Consider the following 17,326-nt stretch of genomic DNA (forward strand, 5'->3'; position numbering starts at 1 on the left):
AGTTTCCCCAAAAGGCCTCAGGTTTCTTTATGATGTAAAATTTTAACTAGAATCTTATGGCAGCAACCATTAACTCGACCAAAGTCTCCAAATCTAACTCGAAGGAAAAGCTGCAGTGACGTGACCAACTTAAACCTAGAGGAGAAAGGAAAAGTATGCACACGAGCACATCGCCATGGCTTCGGTATTCACAGATCGGAATCAGCTAACAGCATAGCCCGCAAAAGTAAAACGCAAGCCAATGGGCAATGCCAGCACAGTGAATCTTTTAAACATAGAAATCATGCGAAGCACGACAATGAGACAAGTAAAATGAGCTCTGCAACGACCGATCCACACGAAACTAATGTAGATATCCCGATTCAGTCGTGAACGTCTACATTTTCCCTAATGTGAGCTAAGGGAAAGAAAAAATGATGGGTTGAGGAGCAAAGAAAATAGCTTGTTTTCTTACATCTAATCACTTGACTGAGTGAGTGAGCTGAGCTGAGCTGAGCTGAAATGTATATGTTTTTTTCCCATTTTTTCTGAAAGTTTAATGATTTTACGACATATGAGAGAGATCATTGTGTATTACATGATACAGTGAAGTTAGAGAATGATTTTCTATGGCTTTTTTGGGTTTGTTTTCTACTTTTCATTGGAATTGATCTGTATTTTGATGTTCTTGAGATGATCATTGACAAAGTTTCAAATTATACGATTTTCATTCTCTAACTTTGAGCCATTTTGGTTGAAGTTTTGATGGTTATCTGCTTAAAATGTTGTATTATTTTTGTTTCGAGTTCAATCACACGTGGGGTTGGCTCGATTTCCTTTCCTATCTAGATTAGCCTTGTTCGTGTGGGAAGGCGGTTGATGAGGATTAGGTAGTCACATAGTTTCATTATGGTCGGAGACGATGCGTTTTAGCATTGTACTTGTTGAATCTCTCCTAGGTAGTCACATAGTTTCATTATGGTCGGAGACGATGCGTTTTAGCATTGTACTTGTTGAATCTCTCCCCTACGAAACGCTTCTCCACCTGTAGTAGCATTTAAGTAATGTTCTTTGATTTCACCTTGTTGATTTCACCTTGTTTCAGCATGTGATTTATAAATGGCTTTTGCATGAACTAGGATACCGTCTCTCTGACGCATAAATGGTTGGAGAGGTCAGATCTGAAGTGGGTAATAAGACAGTTCTCTGTTTTATAACATGACTTTTCTTAGGTAACATTGTGTCTAGTGTGACAACTCAAGCCCGTCGCTATCAAATATTGTCTTGTTTGGATCTTCCTTTTCAGGGTTCCCTAAAGATTTTCAAAACGCGTCTGTTACGAGAGATTTTCACACCCTTGTAACGAATGTTTCGTTCTCCTCCCCAACCGAGGTAGGATCTCACAAAACGTCGCAGAAATTCATGCTTCCCTCACCTTTACTCGACACATGTTTTCAGCTATTCCAATATATTCATCTATGATCATAGTTAGATCCACACAAAGATTTTGCACACATAATTGATCTTACTGTAAAGATTTTGAAGAATCGTGAAACAACTCATTACATAATCAATAATAGCTTGAGCTATCATCTGAATAAAAAAAAAATGCTTCTTTTTATATTTCATTAATATTTTTATGATATAATAGAAATGTCGATTCATCTCTTATGTCGATATCAAACCCATAAACATACCGCTTATTAATTGGGCATGCATATGAAGATTTAAAAATTTTAAAACCTTGATCATAATTTTATATGAAATGGGTTCTATAAAATTTGTGTTAAAATGTTATGATTAGAGATTAAATCAGTAATTGAATCATCATTTTGAAGTTTGTAGGAACCAATGGTGACTAAATGGCGCGCAGCGGTGTGGAAATGGGGATTATTGAAGCCGTCTCCTCCTCTCATCCACTCGTTCCCCTCCAAAGATCATGTCTCCCTTCACTCATTCCATTTCCTCGTCCCTCATTCTTCAACCCTTCAAAATCCCTAAACCTTCGATCTTCTCCGCGAAGCCCCGCAGAAATTTCACTCTGATTGTAACATGTGATTCCCAATCCAAATCCAGAAAACCCGCCATGGATGGCCGCAAACCCACCTCCAAATTCCGTCGAAAATCTTCATACGGTACCTCAAGAAGGTCGATTCTGAAGAAGACTTTCAGTCAGGAGCAAGTGACCTTCACTTCTGCTCTCTCCGATGACCCCCTTATTGCTATTATCGGCGGCGGCATGGCCGGAATAATGTGCGCTCTGAGTTTGGAGAAAAGGGGTGTTCGATCCACCGTCTTCGACACGGTTGGTTATTACTTGGAAATTCTTTCATGTTTGAAATTTTCTCTAGTTTTGACAGATTATATACATGACTGCATCTGTTTCATGTTGTCCAGCATGATTGATTGAATTAGTTCTTGTAGTCTACATTTAACCATTATATTGTATTCATAATGAGAAATTTCTCGTTCATTAAGTTAAACAAACTCAGAGAGAGATAGAAGTAGGTATCTCAGAAGTTGGATATTGCAATTGAAAACTCATTGATAGGCGTTCTAGTGAATGGACTTGGATGCATCTTTTGAACCCCCTCTCATGGTAGTTGAAGATTGACAAACATTGGTAATCTAGGAGGGCTCATTTCAATTTTTCGTGTTTATCGCAGGGTGTTCATGGGTTGGGAGGAAGAATGGGGACCAGAAGTCTTGGTCCTGAGCCCCTAATCTTTGATCATGCGGCTCAGTTCTTTACAGTGACTGATAGCCAGTTTGCTCAGCTGGTGGATGGTTGGTTGGGTGCAGGTCTAGTTAAAGAGTGGAAGGGCGCTGTTGGAGAGCTTGAACTCGGTGGTCGGTTTGTTCCATTGTCTTCCTGTCCAAGGTATATTGGTACGAACGGGATGCGGCCGCTTGCTGACTCGTTGCTGTCTCAGGTGATTGAATTTTGCTTCTCTTTGGTTTAGTTTTTAGGATAGATCAAAGAATGGATAATATGGAAACAGCAAAGATTTATGCACGTAACTCTTTAGATTCCATGGTTTGATTATAGTTGAATGGTTTGCTGTTGTTTGGTATCCTACACTTCTTAAGTTTAGCATTTTTCCCCTTTGTTTTTCCTCTAACTTCTCTACTTCTTCTACTATTTGGCTTTTGTTGCTAGACTTCTATGATTAATGTGATGCGGCCCTGCTGGATAAGTAAGCTGGAGCCATTTAATGGAATGTGGCACTTAAGTGAGAATGGAAAACCTTGCGGGCACTTTGATGCTGTTGTTATTGCACACAATGGTAAGCGGATGGCTCTTTCTTTCCTTTAGAGCATGAACACTCCAATTCTTTTTGGTTTTTGATGGTTGCTAGGTGGTTTGATTAAATGTTAGCGTTCGCTACCAAAACACGAATTTATGACGCAGGATGTTTATGTCATAGCTCAAGCCCACTGCTAGTAGATATTGTCATCTTTGGGCTTTCCCTTTTGGACTTCCTGTTAAGGTTTTTAAAATGTGTCTGCTAGGGAGAGGTTTTCACACGTTTATAAAGAATGTTTTGTTCTCCTCCCCAACTGATGTGAATCTCACAATCCACTCCTCTTCGGCAATATGAGACCCCCTAATCCCCCCCCCTTCGGATCCCAGCATCCTTGCTGGCACACCACCTCGTGTCCACCCCCTTCGAGGCTCAACGTCCTTGCTAGTACACCACTCGGTTGTAAGGACCCTGGGATCCAAAGGGAGGTGGATTGGGGGGTCTGACATTGATTAGAGAAGGGAACGAGTGCCAACAAAGACATCGGGCTTGAAGGAGGTGGATTGTAAGACTCACATCAGTTGGGGAGGAGAACGAAGCATTCTTTATAAGGGTGTGGAAACCTTCCTTAGTTGACGCGTTTTAAAAACCTTGAGGGGAAGTCCAAAAGGGAAAGTACAAAGAGGACAATATCTGCTAGCGGTGGGCTTGGGCTGTGATATATTATTACGGTCCGGCTGCAATCTTGATCAACATCTTATTTTTTCTGTTTCTTTACAATTGATTATAAGAACTTTGTCTTTAAGAATGATTAGTTTTTGAAAAGTTTGGTAATGTTGGCAGGCAAATGTGCTAATAGGCTGCTTGCAACATCTGGCTTGCCTCTGATTGCTAGACAAATGAAGGTGCAAGTTTTGATAATCTTTCCAGCTTATTTAGTTTATTGATGAACAATAAGTACTTACAGACTCCTTATTTAATCATGTCTATTCTGTGTTTGTAGAGGCTAGAATTGAGTTCTATATGGGCCCTCCTTGCAGCATTTGAGGACCCTCTTCCTTTCACAGATGCTGCAGCTACACCATTTGAAGGAGCTTTTGTAAAAGGGGTTGATTCCATCTCATGGATGGCAAACAATAACAAGAAGTTCATGAACTTTCAGAAAGACGGGCCCCACTGTTGGACCTTTCTGAGTACTGCTGCATATGGGAAACAGAACAAGGTTCCACAGGTTGGCTTTCACCTGGCTATAAGGCTTGCCAACTCTTGCACATTACCTACATTCTTATCAAATGCTTCTTTTTTCTTTTTAATTATTAGTAATCTCTAATAACATTGCCATGATTATAGTCATCAACGGGTTGGTATTTTGGGGGCTCCGGATAGAACTTGGAGGAGAATGGAGCATTCTTTCTAGAAAATGGACTCTATATATGAAGAGAAAAGTGTGAGATCCCACATTGGTTGGAGAGGGGAACGAAACATTCCTTATAAGAGAGTGGAAACCTCTCCCTAGCAGACGTGTTTTAAAAACCTTGAGGGGAGCCCGAAAGGGAAAGGCTAAAGAGGGCAATATCTGCTAGCGGTGGATTTGGGCTGTTAGAAATGGTATCAGAGCCAGACACGGGGCGGTGTGCCAACGGGGACGCTAGGCTCCCAAGAGGGGTGGATTGTGAGATCCCACATCAGTTGGAGAGGGGAACAAAGCATTTCTTATAAGGGTGTGGAAACCTCTCCCTAGCATATGCGTTTTAAAAACCTTGAGGGGAGGTCGAAAGGGAAAACTCAAAGAGGACAATATCTGCTAGCGGTGGACTTAGGCTCTTGCATAAAGAGTTCCTTTAACTCCATTTTTTGAGTTGACATTCGATATTTGTGTGTTCATAGCCTTTTTTGAAGCAACTTACCTCAACTCTTTTCTTCTTCTTTTTTGGTTAAAATACTGATGGATATCAACAATGATGTTCTATTAGGAGAATATCCCAACTTCTACTGCTGAGAAAGTAAAGAAAAACATGCTTGAGGGTGTTGAAGCTGCCCTGGGGTTGTCGAAAGGGTCGCTGCCAAAACCCATTTACACCCGAGTTCAGCTATGGTAATTGGCAAAAACATAATCCACATGTAAACCAAACCGTCATTTTGCTTCCTTTTATCGAGTTAAGCACGTGAGATTGGAGATTATGCTTAAGTTGTCACACGTGAACCATCGCGATCGTTTAAAATATGGTTAATAGCTAATGTAGGTTCTTTATACAGGGGTGCAGCACTTCCTACTAACTCACCTAGTATTCCATGCATCTTTGATCCTCAAGGAAGAGCTGGTATCTGTGGTGATTGGCTACTGGGTTCAAATATAGAATCAGCAGCTCTAAGTGGCATAGCTCTTGGAAATCATGTAAGCTTCTTGAGTCTTCTCCATTTGTAATATTGCTTATTGTTTTTCCATGACTATCATTACGCTCCGAACAACATCCGAATCCGTGGCTTGCTATGCATTATATTTAACCAAAAACGGGATGTCATTGTAGATTGCGGATTACTTCCAAAGTGGCAGCGAACGTTCCGAAGAATTCGCCGTTGGTTTACATAACGAGTTTCAACCCATTGGAGGACATGATATTGGACAATTTCCAGGTTTGGGAACTGAAAAGCAGGCAGAAAGTACACTTGCATTTCAGCTCACCACTTGAATTTGTCCTTGCTCGACTCACGTAGTGTAGACCGTAACTCTGGTACGTATAATCTTCAATTCACAAGTCGTACAAACAAGTACAAGCTGTTGTTTTTTAACTTTCAGATTGGTTAGTCGTTCGAAAACATAAACGTTGCGAATAGACGTTGAATGATGATATGATGTACTCGAAATTCTTTCTCAACTTTGCTTTTGTTAGTGTTTGCAGAACTACAGCAGGGATGGATCTGTCGTCTCTGTCGATATTTTTGAAGAAACTCGAAATAGTAAGATGCAGAACCGAGGTGACTCAACGACTCCCCCCTGAGATCCATCGCAAGCAAATCATTAGTATGCCTTTCTTTTCAAAAACTCCTAGAATATGAGATCAGTACAATATATAAGAATATAGGATTAGATCTCGTTCTATTTTGGTCTTTAAACTTTCAAACACGTTGGTTTAGTTTTGAATTTTTCGTAAATAGCTACTTTAGTCATTTTCTTCCTTTACTCGATCGGTAAAATGTTCATGTAGGAGGGTCGAGTTTCAAATTTAGAAACAAATTGAAATTTGGGCTAATTCATGAGTTGAATGGCAGAGATTGAAGTTTGAAGGGCATGAAGATGGCGTCATTTTTTTAGGGGATAAGCAGAGAAGATGTTGGCTATATGGCTCCCTAAGTTACTCCCTCTTCTTTGGGTATGGAATCTGATACTTAATCACTATACAAACTTTCCTTCTCTCAATTTTTGCTTTACATTTTGAATTTCAATCATCAAACCCCAAACCTAAAAGCTTCAATTTTTTTAACTTTATCAAGAATTTCCTGATTCTAACCGGAGAGATGTCCAGTCAATAGGACAAATCGTGGTCTTCTAACCGGAGAGATGTCTATGTCCATAGGACGAATCGTGGTCTTTTGACCGGAGAGATATCTATGTCCATAGGATGAATCGTGGTCTTCTGACCGAAGAGATGTCTATGTCCATAGGACGAATCGTGATCTTCTGACCGAAGAGATGTCCATGTCCATAGGACGAGTCGTCATCTGAGCTACTTGTTTCAATCTCTATTTTCGTAAAATTTTCTATTCATTTTTAGGACCGAAATTTCTTGGAGTAAATTTGCATGACCATACATTCCTTTTCCTCATATCTTTTTGTTGTTTTTTATTTTAAGAATTTTTTTAAAAAGGTAAAATATTCTAATAAATTCAATAATAATTTACTACTTTTCCAACACGGAATAAAAGTTAAATATATTTCAATAGTGTAAATATATATATATATATATTTAATTTGGAGGCTCCCTCCATTTTCTATTAATTTAAGTAGTTACGAACATCTAATTTTAAAAAATAATCATATAAAAAAACAGCTATTTAATAAAATGATAATAACCGAAAATGAGCTATTAATTTAATTATTGAAAATAAATTAAAATTTTACTGTATTGTTAACGGCAGTCTCGATGTTAAAGCAAAAAAAAAATATATGAAAAAATTATTTATTTACAAAAAAGAAAAGAAAAATCATTTTAATAAGGCTCCAAAAGTGTAGGACTTTGGTAAAGCAATTTAAATCCTACGTGGATTGTAATCGCGTGCGACGCACGTGAGTCATCCAGATATCAAAACGGCGTTACAGAGAAGAACAAACGCCTCACAATACGGGAAATCCGCCATTGAAGCAAACCTTCGAAGCTTTGACGCTCATCTCTAGAATAAACCAATCAGAATCCCAAGCTAAACAAATATAGAAGAGAGATAATCACTGTATTTGGAGAACAGATCGGAAGATTTGATTTGATAAACCCTTGAAATTTATCAAACTGGAAATTTCAATAAAAATAGTGTATAGCAACGATTGCATCTCATGTTCCTAATTTACATCGCTACGAACTAGTAGTAAGTAACAAACAAACCCTAGAATTTAATCAAAAACCCTAACAATTCATTTCTTGACTTTCCTTGCCTGGACTTTCCTCGCCGGAGACTTTACAGTCTTTGGCTTCTTCGCCGCTACCTTCTTCGCCTTCGCCGCCGGTGCAGCTTTCTTTCCTGGCGAAGTTCGTGACAGTGTTTTCGCAACTTTAGCTGGCTTAGCAGCAGGCTTAGGCTTCGGAGCGACCTTCTTAACCTTTTCTGCCGCCTTACGCTTGGCTGGAGCGACGGCCTTTGGTTTCGCGACGACCTTCGATTTAGCGGCTGCCTTTGGCTTCGCAACGACCTTTGGCTTAGGTTTCACAGCAGTTTTAGCCTTCGGTTTAGCGACGGCGGCCTTCTTTACGCTTACAGCCGCCTTGAGTTTAGAGCTTGCTGGCTTCTTGGCGACAACTGGCGCTGCTGCAGCTTTCGAGCGCGCTGATGGAAGTTTGTAGGAGTTCTTGACCTTAACGAGTTTATCAGCGGCGACTAGCTTCTTCAGATGAACGAGCAAGAGCTTCCTGAAATTGGACGGCAATTGTTTGTGCTTCTCTTCGCTGAATTTCGTAATGGCGTACTGACTCGAGCCGGTCCTCTCCTTCAGCGACACAATCGCTTCGCTAATCATCTGTAGAACAATTTCAAAATTCGATCAGATCAGAACGTAGAAATAGAATAAACAAACATTATCGATCAACACAGAGATCAATTTCTCATACCTCAAAGAAAGGAGGATGAGTCGGCGAAGATCTGGTCCTCTTCGCACCAGATGGTTTCTTAGCCTTCGAAGCTTTAGAAGCCGCAGCTTTCTTCGACTTCGAATCGTTCTCCGCTGGCTGCGCCACGACAGCCACGGTGGCGGGAGCATCGGAGGAGGCAACAGGATCAGCGGCGGAAGACATTATTGGAATCGATAAATAGCTTGAACTCGAAACGTTAGCTAAAGAGCGAGAGAAAGAGGAATCGATTTTAGAGAGAGAAAACTCGATGAGGAGAGAGATGGTTGATTGAATACAAAATTTGAAATTCATCGTCTAATTTTCTTTCACTATCTTAACTACCTTCTCGATCGTTCGAGTGGTCTAAAAATTGAAAATTTTTATCAACGTTAGATGTGAATTTTTTTAACTCAAACTCTATCAAAGTTGCACACGTTAATAGTGGATAATATTTAGTATTAACAAGCGTCAACTTTATTGTAATAATAAAGCGAAACAATCGATTTTTTTTCTTTGCTCGCCTCTCTCGGTGAAAAGTATTGCGCCAACGTACACGTTGGTTCGTTCTTTTTAAGAACTTTAAAATGATTTGTAGAGTCGAATCACTTACCCAATTGGATGATAACATTATGTAATAGGGATTGAGTGTTCGTAAGAAAAGACGTTACTATTTTTGTAGCGTTTCAATGCTACCTTAAGTATTCTAAATCGAAGACTTGCATTCGACACTAGACGCAATATTACTAGTACGAATATTCTTCTTTAGAAACATTGCAATTCAACTAGTTTTTCGATAAGGCGAACGTTTGATTCATAGTCGTGGTTCTTAGAAGTCAAGATAACCACTATAACAATTTCTTGAAGTGTGATTCATAGTATGAGGTCATAATCATTCGTAAAATATAGTAGAAACGATGATCGTAGAACATTAAACAACATGGTATCAAGATCCGTGCAAATCAATATAGTAGAAACAATGATTGTAGAACATTACACTCCTGGAATGAGAGATTTACCAATACTAATACCATCTGAAAAAGGGAGAAACAAAGTCTGATTGTAGAACATTGAATAATATGGTATAAAGATTCGTGCAAATCAATATAGCAGAAACAATGATTGTAGAACATTACACTCGTTGAATGAGAGATTTACCAATACTAATACCATCTGAAAAAGGGAAAAACAAAGTCTGATTGTAGAACATTGAACAACATGGTATCAAGATCTGTGCAAATCAATACAGTAGAAACGATGATTGTAGAACATTACACTCGTGGAATGAGAGATATACAAATACTAATACCATCTGAAAAAGGGAAAAATAAAGTATCGTAGAACATTGAACAACATGGTATCAAAATCCGTGCAAATCAATATAGTAGTAACGATGATTGTAGAACATTACACTCCTAAAATGAGAAATTTACCAATACTAACACCATCTGAAAAAGGGAAAAACAAAGTCTGATATCAAGAGCATTAACAGGTCCATTGCTCGACGAGAGTACAACCTAAATTACCAATACTAATACCATTTAAAAAAAAGGAAAAAACTAAACCTGATATCGAGAGCATTAACAGGTCCATTGCTCGACGAGGTACAACAACCCAAATTAGGAAATATACACATCAATGGCAATGATCATTCCAGCCCCTAATATCTAACATCTAATCAGCAACATTTGAAGGATGCAGAAAGAAAAACCCACTTAAGAGAAATGAAAAACTAACTTGATCATCTGAGACAGCTCCTAGAAGATAGCATGTGCACGTACCTGTTCTTTGCAAAGAGCTAAAATATTCTGTGAGTATAACTTTATCATAAGGAACAGGCAGCAGGCTGAATTTGAGTCTGATCAAGTTTGTTGTGTGTGAATTACAGATTCCAATGCGTATACTGTCCAATGAAAACATCCAGAAACACCCAATAGCTAATACCAACATAAATACAACGCTCCCTCAAGTTCAACATGCTTGAACTCCTATGGTTTTTGTTTGTTCACTGGTTAGGCACCTTGTTCAGGGGGCACAGGAACGATGTCGAAGAGGTTTTCGCGCATTATCGTCCTTGTGGATGGAGAAGTTGAGAGAAGATTGCAGTACTATTTTGTTCACTGGATTGAAGTGAGTCTTGGTCATTTCCAAGGTTGAGGTTGTTGTAATGTGCAGCCATGTATTCGTTTATGTGGCTATCTTCATCATTTATCCTCGAACTATGACTCGAGCCACCGCCATTGGCATTTTCATGAAGTTGGAAAGCAAATTCAAGGTTCCACAATACATCGCCCATAGACGGTCGCTCGGCTCCATGATCATTCAGGCATTTCTCAGCTATATCTGCAAACTTGTTCAAGCTTTCAGGGGTGATTTTACCTTTGAGGTGAGGGTCGATGAGATCCTCAAGAACTCCTTTTCGTTTGCAGTGCAACGCCCATTCCGCAAGACTAACCTGTTCCCTTGGCAGGCTTGGATTTAGAGCAGGCCTTGCACACAACACTTCAAACAGGACAACCCCAAAAGAATAGATATCAGATTTTTCAGTCAGTTGTTGCCTCCGGAAGTACTCTGGATCTAAGTAGCCAAAGCTACCCTTAACTACCGTGCTAACATGACCATGAGCCATGTCCGGACCAGTTTTCGAGAGCCCGAAATCGGAAACCTTTGCAACCCAGTTTTCATCCAAGAGAATGTTGGTAGTTTTAACATCTCTATGAATGATGGTGTACTGCCCTCCTGTGTGAAGGTAGTGAAGTCCTCTAGCTGCTCCAATACAAATCTCCAGCCTTTGCTTCCATGAGAGACGAGTTTTGTTGTTGGTCTTATACAGATGCTCCCTCATAGTTCCCAAACCCATGTAATCATAAACTAAACACATCTCATTGTCTTCATCACAAAAACCAATCAAGGATACCAAGTGCTTGTGTCTCAGCTTCGAAAGCAAATCGATTTCCGTAAGGAACTCGTGAACTCCTTGTTCTGATGACGGGTTCGACCTTTTAATAGCAACTTTTGTTCCTCCATCAATCACTCCCTTGTACACCTTCCCAAATCCTCCAACCCCAATCACATTAGATTCACTAAAGTTCTTGGTAGCATGTAAAATCTCTGGAAGCGAGAAATGCCGAGCCAAACCTTGAGCCAAATTGCTTGCAGTACTCTTCCCCGACACCGTTGATTTGCTCCCAGTCGAATGTGAGTTCCCATAGATCGGTAACCAGCTAGTTGTATGTGGATCAGTCCTTGACCTTCCGTTCTTCCTATAGTAAACTGCAAAGCAAATTGCAATCACAACAAAAACTGCAGCCGCCCCTGCAGCCCCACCAATGACTTCAGCACTGTTGCTCTTTGCTTCAAAATTTCTCTCTGTTTGACTCTCAATCTTCATCCTAAAGGCTGAGGGTTGAGGGTTCTTCCCTGCCAAGTTCTTACCGGATTCAAGCTTGAATATCTCGGCCCCATTCAACATAGCATCCGCATATTCAGGCCCATCCGACAGCCTAGGATGCAATGCCAGCTGAATCTGTTGCATTGATGGTGCTTCTGGAGAAAACACAACATAATCCCTGAATTTAGGAACCCCCGCGGCACCTGCCCAAGCTATCACATCGATCCCGTTCACATCTGCAGTTTGATTGTTAATGAACACATCAAACACCACCTGATTTGGCTTACTCATATACAGATCACAGAAATGTAACCTCACAAGATACATGAACCCGGGATCAATATTAGGAAACAACCATGTCAGATTGAAATTCACATTCACACCATTTAATGTACCCATTGATCTCAATGACCTGTAAAGTTCTACAGGTGCAATATACTTCGGCATATCTCTATAATGAATCACCAAACTTTTGGAAGCTTCAACTGTAACGCCCTCAGAAGCACCATAAAGATAAGGAAAGTCATCATACCATGCTCTACTCAGGCCGGAATCATTCGCTGGAGAAATATAGCTCCCGCCGACATTCAATCTTACCATCGTCTGCATACTCGACGGGGCCAAATCCATGATGCGGTCCCCTACACCCACCATTCTAGCCTTCCCATAGATCTCCGGCATTTGAATCAATTCAATCCCATTAACAAAGGCAAATCCAGAAACAGGCGTGAATGTCAAACTCAGGGATTCAGATTCGGAAGCCGCGAGTGAAAATTCGCGAACAATGTAGGCCTGAGTGAAGGCCTGACATGTGAGATAAGCACTGAAATTCTTCACAAGGATCAAATCATTCACAACGACGGTGAAATAAGAACTTGCAGAATCATGAGGGCCGTATGTGGAAGGGTAAAAATGGAGTCGAAGCCAGTAGCGATTACCAGGTTTGATCAGAAATTTATAAGCCGTCACTGCCGTAAACACCCTAGCCTCCATGTACGGAACCTGCGAAGTCATGGACGGATCTTGAAATCCAGCAGGTGCGGCTAGGGTATTTTTGCCGTCGAGGAATTTGGAATCGGAGGTCCATTTTCGGCCATTATCATCCGTGGCCTCATCATTAGAACCACAATTCAACAACAATGCCTGATCGGAAGCCACAACAGAAACAGAGTGAAAGCCATTAAATAGCCCGAGCAAGACGAAGAAGAGAGAAAACATCACATAGGTATTGACATTCATATGTGCATAATATCTTCGGCGTACAGGAAAATAAATTGACCAAGAAAACAAAAAGGGAAAGAAATCGAAAGAAGAAAGAAGGGGAAAAATGGAGGAAAACCCTTCTTCCCTGCACGCCAGAGGAAAAGAATGACCCAATGGGTTCGCTAGTTTAGGTTTCTTCTACAGGAATCTTAACCTAACACATCTCTAATCAACAATGGAGGAGGTGCTTTAATGGCATAAGGGAGATCGTTGGGTTGAAGGAGGCATCAAGAAGTTCTTTGAAACAGACGGAGCCAACGGAATCCAGCTATTTTTGGATTCTTACAGAAACTTTTCAGTTTGGAGGAAAGGGGTTTTAATCTCAGAAAGAAAGAACATCGCGGGAAATGAAAATCTTCGCCGGATCGTCTTCTTCCATCGTCGTCCTCATCGTGCAGAAATAGGGTTTCTGTTCTGTTCCTGCTTTCTCTCTCTCCTCTCTCTCTCTAAACCGCGTGAACTGTTACAAACAAACGGGAAATTTGAATTTGGCTATATATATAGCATTATTATGGAGTTTTTTTTTTCTTTCTATTTTTATTTTATAGCTCTAAAGGTTAAATTATACCAAATAATTATTAATTTGTCCTTTTTATTTTATTTTATTTTAATCCTTAAATTTATATCCATTATCATTTTAAATGTGGATATTTAATTTTTCATCGTTATAAATTTTAAATTAAAAAAATTAATCAAAATATAAGTATGCTTGTAATCTATAAATTAAAAAGAAAATAGAAAATAGAAAATAGAAAAAATATTAATTATTCTGGTCACCAAAATTCGAAGCAAACCCGTCTCTAACACGTTTGAAAATCTTATTTTGCTACGATTGAGGTTTGATTCAAGGTCGATCAAATCTCGTTGGCTGGTTGGTTGGTTGCCATTTGTTCTTACCAGTCGATTGTGGTCGGTTTCGATTATACATCAAATCATTATTGTCGTTGACGTTACAAAAATACGATAAATTTTAAAAAAAATCAAATCTAACCGATAACTATGGAACAAATTGCAAGATAACGGTGAAAATTAAGTTTTTTTTTTTTTTTAGGATAGCTATAATAGCCCCAGGTGAGTTGATATTATCCATTGACTCATTACGTGTCGACCTCATGGTTTTTAAAATGTGTTTACGAGTGAGAGGTTTCCACACTCTTGTAAATGCTTCATTCCCCTTTCCAAACCATGTGGGGCCTCACAACCAACCACTGAGACCTCGCAACCAAACGCACCGCCTTGTATTTGGTTCTAATACCATCTGCAACAGTCAAGGCCCACTACTGGTAATATATGATTCGCTTTGGGACGTTACTGTATTGCTATCAGTCTCATCAAAAGTTAAAATTTCATTAAATAAAACGAGTTACTAATCTGTCAATACCCATTAGACGTAAAATTGAATGTTTAAGAACATATCAAACACAAAATTGTAAATTAAGGTACCGAGTTGAAATCTCATTCCAGCTCAGAATTTGTACGAGGAATTTAGCGACAGGAGATCAAAAAAACAGAGTGTCTCTCTCCATTTTTTTTTGTTCATCTCTTTGATTTTAAAAATGTGAGTTTAATAACGAATTATTAATGTTCTTCGACTCTCATAGCTCAACCAGAGAGCGGATTACTAACGTTTTTCCTTCTTGAACAAAGTTCTATGAGTAGTCCACAACTTTCGATTATCGAAAACGTCTTTAAAGTAATCACTCCCGACTCTTACGATACAAATTTGAAAGTCGGGAATAAATAGAAACTAATATCATAATTTATAAAAAAAGAAAAAAAAGAAAAAAAAGAAAAAACCGCGCAAGCCAGTGAATTCTACGAACTGCAGTACTGCTTTGTCGTCGTTAGAGTGACAATTTCTTCTTCTAGGGTTTTAGGAACCAATCTCAGAAGCCTACCTCAACATGGCTCCCGATGCTTCAGACGCTCTCGCAGGTTCTTCTAGCACCATCTTTTGTACCTGTTTCCCATTTTAATCTTCTTCTTTTTTCTGCTTATATGCTAACAATTTGTATAATGCAAAATCTTGTATTCTATCCAGTGAGGCAGATAGTTCAACAATTTCTCAACGCCTCTCGTACGGGAAACATTGATCTCATGAAGAGTAAGTTTTTTCATTATTCGAGTTCTTGTCAGCTTGAATTTGATTATTTTATGTTTCTTATAAAGTTTGTCGACTTCTTATGTAATGCTTTGTTATGTTCAATTAGATTTGGCTGCTAGGCTTGATGATGGGAAGGGATTGTCGGGAACTGTGGCTGACATTAAGGATGCTAATAAGCGAGGAGCACTTCATTTCGCGGCAAGAGAAGGAAAGACTGAGGTCTGCAAGTATCTGCTAGAGGAATTGAAGCTCGACGTTGATACAAGAGATGAAGATGGCAAGTTACTTATCCGTTATTTGTCTATTTGTTGGGGGAATTTGGGTTATGAGATAAGGAAATTGTGTTTTAGTCGTCAGAGTTGGCCATTGTTGAACTATAAATCTTCTTAAATCTTTTCTATTGCCTTTAATGTTCAACTCTTTAGGAATTTAATTGGCTTATGTATGATTATTAATTATAGGAATGCTGAAAATAATTTGATATTCCATTTTATGCCCATGATAGATTTTTTTATTTTATTGTCTTCACTTGCATATCGATGAAGTTGGATTCTAATTCGTGTTTTAGATGTACCTTTCGTGTTGTAGAATTAACTATATTTTGTTTAACAAAGAAAACAAGGTAATTAACTGAACTGCCAAGTTTGGTCTTGACGAAACAAGTTCCCAAAAAGAGTTCTTATTTGCAACTGGTACTGGTTTTGATGCTACACGTAGATTAGTTTGGAATCCATGTTAGCATTTGGATTTAGGTGGAGTGTATTGGTTTTTACTTGGTTGAGTACTTCATTACCATTAGACTTATCAAGGAGGCATCGTAGTTTGCATTTGACAAATAGAGGCAAGATGCAGGTTGAGAAATGTTTGACTGTTGAGCACGAGAAGATTAATTTGATATTCTAAATGCTCTCTTAATGAGTATAGAGTTCTATTGGTTTTGTCTGTGTCACTCTTGTATAATTATTTTTTTCTTGTATAATTCTTATTGCCTTTTGCTAGTATGAACTTCAATAAAGGATGTAAATTATTTGTATGATCATATTCTTCACATCAAGAATTCAAGACGCTCGTCATTTTACTTAAAAAGGAAACCATGATGTCCTGTGTTTTTTTCTCCAAGTACTACAATATTAGACCTCATTTGGAGTTTTACAGGTGAAACGCCACTTATTCATGCTGCTCGACAAGGACATACTGATACTGCAAGATACCTTATTGAGAGTGGTGCTAATCCTGCAATAGCAAGCGACTTAGGGGCCACAGCTCTTCATCATTCTGCAGGCATTGGTAAATTCATTTTTAATCCTTCTTCTTTCTTCTCACGCCCCTACATGTAGTGGGTTACAGGGTTCTGTTCTGGGCATTTTGATTTGATTAAGCAGCGGTTCCTAAATAGAAAAAAAGTATTTGAGTAACAGTAGAGTGTATTGCTGGAACCTAGTTCTGCATCATTGTACATCTAATTCTTAGGTCTGGATATTAGAAGGGAACTATTTTTGTTTTAATCATTGAACATCTTACATCTAGATTATTTATCATGTGGCTTGGCTGCTTAAATAGTTACAACTACAAGTGTCTGTTATATGATATGAAATTCTTCCATTACTTGCTTAGAAAGGGGTGAGAGTGAATGGTTTAGGTGGGAGGGAAGGGAGGATGCTTAACCAAACTAAATATTGGGGTTGGCAAATGTACGTGCCATGCCTAGAACAGATAGAAAGGGTAAGGACTAATTTTGTAGAACGACGTATAACTTTTATTAATTCTAATTTCTAATGCAGGAAATATTGAGCTGCTAAAGTTTTTACTTTCAAGAGGTCCTGATGTTAATTCCCAGAGTGATGCCGGCTCCCCTTTGATTTGGGCTGCTGGTCATGCCCAACAGGAAGCTGTAAAACTGCTCCTTGAGCACCACGCTAATGTATATAAGCTCACAATTTTATCTCCATTCTGAGATTTCTTATTCTTAAATATATAATTGATTGAAGTTTCTTGTGTACTTGAGGCTTCTTATTTGATTTCGTTCTAATTG

The 17,326-nt window shown here is 39.0% G+C and overlaps 4 protein-coding genes across 5 annotated transcripts; 2 read left to right on the top strand and 2 right to left on the bottom strand.

The window, feature by feature from the left end:
* Positions 1–1,817: 1,817 nt before the first annotated feature.
* Positions 1,818–6,690, top strand: LOC111785275 (renalase-like). 2 transcript variants are annotated; one of them, XM_023665681.1, is made up of 10 exons: positions 1,818–2,284; positions 2,646–2,912; positions 3,140–3,266; positions 4,068–4,129; positions 4,228–4,455; positions 5,198–5,319; positions 5,481–5,619; positions 5,753–5,956; positions 6,125–6,200; positions 6,495–6,690. In XM_023665681.1, exons 1-8 carry the CDS (start codon positions 1,919–1,921, stop codon positions 5,912–5,914), a joined length of 1,473 nt encoding a protein of 490 aa, XP_023521449.1. In that variant the 5' UTR covers positions 1,818–1,918; the 3' UTR covers positions 5,915–5,956; positions 6,125–6,200; positions 6,495–6,690. The 2 variants fall into 2 exon arrangements, with proteins under 2 accessions (XP_023521449.1, XP_023521448.1); XM_023665680.1 differs by having other exon boundaries at positions 6,125–6,246; positions 6,495–6,683.
* Positions 6,691–7,680: 990 nt separating this feature from the next.
* LOC111785278 (histone H1-like) lies at positions 7,681–8,805 on the bottom strand. The gene is made up of 2 exons (XM_023665684.1): positions 8,540–8,805; positions 7,681–8,448 (listed from the first exon to the last, which is right to left on the bottom strand). The coding sequence occupies exons 1-2, from the start codon at positions 8,720–8,722 to the stop codon at positions 7,849–7,851; spliced, it is 783 nt and encodes a 260-aa protein (XP_023521452.1). The 5' UTR covers positions 8,723–8,805; the 3' UTR covers positions 7,681–7,848.
* Positions 8,806–10,037: 1,232 nt separating this feature from the next.
* Positions 10,038–13,166, bottom strand: LOC111785277 (receptor-like protein kinase ANXUR1). Its single transcript, XM_023665683.1, has one exon. The coding sequence runs from the start codon at positions 13,164–13,166 to the stop codon at positions 10,602–10,604; it is 2,565 nt and encodes an 854-aa protein (XP_023521451.1). The 3' UTR covers positions 10,038–10,601.
* Positions 13,167–14,975: 1,809 nt separating this feature from the next.
* On the top strand, positions 14,976–17,263 carry LOC111785276 (histone-lysine N-methyltransferase EHMT2-like). The gene is made up of 5 exons (XM_023665682.1): positions 14,976–15,125; positions 15,232–15,294; positions 15,401–15,571; positions 16,450–16,581; positions 17,076–17,263. Exons 1-5 carry the CDS (start codon positions 15,095–15,097, stop codon positions 17,246–17,248), a joined length of 570 nt encoding a protein of 189 aa, XP_023521450.1. The 5' UTR covers positions 14,976–15,094; the 3' UTR covers positions 17,249–17,263.
* Positions 17,264–17,326: the final 63 nt, after the last annotated feature.

This window comes from Cucurbita pepo, unplaced genomic scaffold (genome assembly GCF_002806865.2).
Source record: "Cucurbita pepo subsp. pepo cultivar mu-cu-16 unplaced genomic scaffold, ASM280686v2 Cp4.1_scaffold000430, whole genome shotgun sequence".
NCBI classification, from domain to species: Eukaryota; Viridiplantae; Streptophyta; class Magnoliopsida; order Cucurbitales; family Cucurbitaceae; genus Cucurbita; species Cucurbita pepo.